This window comes from Triticum dicoccoides, chromosome 6B (genome assembly GCF_002162155.2).
Source record: "Triticum dicoccoides isolate Atlit2015 ecotype Zavitan chromosome 6B, WEW_v2.0, whole genome shotgun sequence".
Classification (NCBI taxonomy): domain Eukaryota; kingdom Viridiplantae; phylum Streptophyta; class Magnoliopsida; order Poales; family Poaceae; genus Triticum; species Triticum dicoccoides.
This window is the reverse complement of record NC_041391.1, coordinates 494054232-494057338: the sequence shown is the minus strand read 5'-3', so window position 1 is coordinate 494057338 and position 3107 is coordinate 494054232. Positions and strand designations below refer to the sequence as shown.

At 55.6% G+C, this 3107-nt stretch overlaps 1 protein-coding gene across 1 annotated transcript; it reads right to left on the bottom strand.

Annotated features, from left to right (window-relative positions):
- Positions 1 to 1056: 1056 nt before the first annotated feature.
- LOC119326142 (zinc finger protein ZAT1-like) lies at positions 1057 to 2294 on the bottom strand. The gene has a single exon (XM_037599854.1). The coding sequence runs from the start codon at positions 2240 to 2242 to the stop codon at positions 1298 to 1300; it is 945 nt and encodes a 314-aa protein (XP_037455751.1). The 5' UTR covers positions 2243 to 2294; the 3' UTR covers positions 1057 to 1297.
- Positions 2295 to 3107: the final 813 nt, after the last annotated feature.

Here is a 3107-nt window from a genome sequence, read left to right as displayed (position 1 = left end):
AGGCGCTACCAGGCACGACCGATCGGCAGGCGTCCAGCCTTGATCGGACGGCCAAGGCAGCGGCTACCACGTAAGCCCCACCGGCCCCTCCCCGCTGCGCTTTATCCCGGCCCCGCTCGCCCTGTCCCGCACGGGGTACGACCTACAGTACGACTGGCGCGGTGCGGGCCCCACGGGTCAGCCTGATCGCCCCCGCGCCCTCGTGTGCACCAGCCATTTCGTCGCCAAGATCCGCTTCGGGCTCCGCGCCCACCGGCTTCTCCCAGATACGGGACGGGAAAGGCAGGCCAGGGGAGGAGTCAAAATGCTACGCGCACATTAAACCGCGCGATTAATTCCGTGTTAATTCCTTCCCCCGGAATCAGCGGGGGGCCTGAATGACCGGCCGGACTCGAAGCACCACCACCACCACACACCAACCTCCGACTGGGGCGGGGCGACACGTGGACGCCACCGGTGGGGGCGAGATGCTAACCGCCTGCCTCCAAACGTGGAGCCCGAGCCCTACAAAAACGACTGCCGTTTCTCCATAAACAAAGAATGGCTAGCTGGTTGGCTGGCTGTTATCATCCGTATACGATTGATTTCAGTGGCCATGACCTCTGCAATTCTGCAACCTAGTACCGTACGCAGAGTATGTGGCTGGGGCCCACGCGCAGAGAGGCATGGGTGGTTAATGAAAGAAATAGTGGTGGGGAACAAACAGGAACACAAGGGTACGAGCAGCTGCTGTTCATATGGCAGCAGCAACTCAAGGAGCGAAAGAAAGGAGGCAACACAACACAGACACAGAGCAAAGCACATTGCTTGCCATTGTGACTTTGGACACTAGGCAAAAGCTTAACTCGTCTACTCTACTCTACTCCACTGCCATGCTTTTGTGCGTGCTTTGGTCTCTAGCACTGCTTCTCAACTACTTGGTCTCAGTATAATGTGTGTGCTCTGGGCTATGCAAACATGGGGAAGAGATGGTTCAGCTGAAAAAACGTTCCTTTTAAACCCCAATTCTGATGCTATAGCTAGATTCAGATCGTCGGATCAATAACAAACCACAGCTTATCTACACCAATTCCATAGCTTTTAAACGAACAGCAACAAAACCAACATCAACAGTTTAGAATTCTGTAAAAACAGATCAACGGAATCGAATTGTACGAGCAAATTGACTGCCATCGACAACTACCAAAGATGGTTCTTATCTCTCTCTCTCTTCCTCTTTTTTTACCTTTTGGTTTCTTGGATGGATTTATCTCACCTCAGATCACCTCCTCCATTGGGATTAGCCGGAATGCTTGCTTCAAGAACCTGGATTGGAGGAGAAACGGGGATCTGACACGGCAGAGAGCTCCACATCCTCGAACGGCAGCGCGATGTTCAGATCGATCATGCCAAAGGCTTTGATCGGGTCCGGCGGAGCGGCGGCTGCATGCGCCTGTGCTGCAGAGGCGGCGGCGGAGCAAACATGGGACCTCTTGTGCCCACCAAGAGCTTGCCCGGAGGCGAACACGCGGTAGCAGTAGGGGCACTCCCGTGGCGACCCCTTCCCGTCTATGTCCTCGTCCCCCTCGCGTTCCATCAATGGCAGCGGTGCCAGCGGCTGCGGAGGAGGAGGAGGGGGAGCGACGGGAGGCGCGCAACAGCCGCCCCTGCCGCCACGCACGTGGCTGGCGCGGTGGCCGCCAAGAGCCTGGTAGGAACGGAATACCTTCTTGCACGCGCTGCACTGGAACCGTGTACGCTTCTCCACCGGCGCCGGATCGGGAGCGGGGAGCGTGTAACCGCCGTCGCTCCCGTCGTCCGAGTAGTCGCCGTCGCCGTCGCCGCGCCCCATCGATGGCCAGGAGTCGCGGGAGAGCATCATGAGGGACAGCGCCACGTCCTCCTCCGGCGTGGCAGCGTCAGACACCGAGCTCAGCGGCTCGGTCTCGGCCCCTGCAGCGGCGGCGTGCGCGCGCTTGGGGTGCGGCGGGGTGGACTCGGCCTCACTCTCGCGATCCGAGAAGGCGACATCGGTGACACGCAGGCTGCGCTTGGGATTCTCCCGGAGCGCGTAGATTGGAAGGGGCTTCTTGAAGCTGACGTCGTCATCGGCGGCGGCGGTGAACGAGGTGGACGCGGAGGACGCCGATGAGATCTGCTGCTTCGCGGCCAGGTTGCGGACGGAGTGGGAGCGCATGTGGCCTGCCAGGGCGCGGGGGCTAGCGAAGCGGCGGAAGCAGAGCTTGCATGTGTTCTTTGCCATGGCGAGAGCTTGGGGAGCTCGGGGAAAGCGTGGCAGGAGCTAGAATGGCGAGGAGAGAGGACGGGAGCAAACGAGAGAAGCTGCGGGGGAAGTTAGAATATAGCGGAACAGCCAAGCTTCTCCTTCCTATTTATTTTTCCATTCTTAATTTCCTTTTTCTACGTTTTCATTTTAATTTCGCGTTGACACTTTCCATTGCTGGCCTGGGGGCTTTTTTATGCTTCCTGGCTCTGGCGGAGCATATCAAATCACAGATGTGCTGCTTGATATTTTCCAGCCTTAACTACTTGTGTGCAAATCGCTTTCTATTTTTGTGGGATATACGTATGCCAGTTTTTTTATGTTATATAAATAAAATTATGTAATCTGCAAGGTATAAAGTAATAAGTTAACACGGTATAACGAGCAACTTTTTTTGTTTTGATGAGAGGGCAGTGGACGGTCGAATGCAAGTATCAACCATTCACACGCAACCACAAACGACGATTAGTAGCATCCTTTACACACCCCCTCCCCCCCTCCCTCACAACACCCACACACTCATCACACCATGTCTTTTAGGAGTGAGCGTGACTTGTTACACACATTATTCGATCTGCGTGCAAAAAGGTGAGCATGACCCCTTTCCTCAAACCCTTCATGGTGTTCTTGCGATGGGGTGAACGTGACCTAATCCTCGACTTCATGGGTGCATGCCAGAAGGTGAGTGGGCCTCTCTTTCCTCAACTCTTCACGTTGTGGCTACCAGCTGCCTAGCATGATCCCCCTTTTCCACGTTTTTCATGGCGTGTATACCGAAAGATGAGCTTATTCCTTCGCCTTTCTCTATCACCGACACATGTGCACGTGATAGATCATCCCAATT

Bases quoted from the DNA above. Each gene is read 5' to 3' on its own strand.
- LOC119326142 (XM_037599854.1), bottom strand. From the start codon at position 2,242: ATGGCAAAGAACACATGCAAGCTCTGCTTCCGCCGCTTCGCTAGCCCC.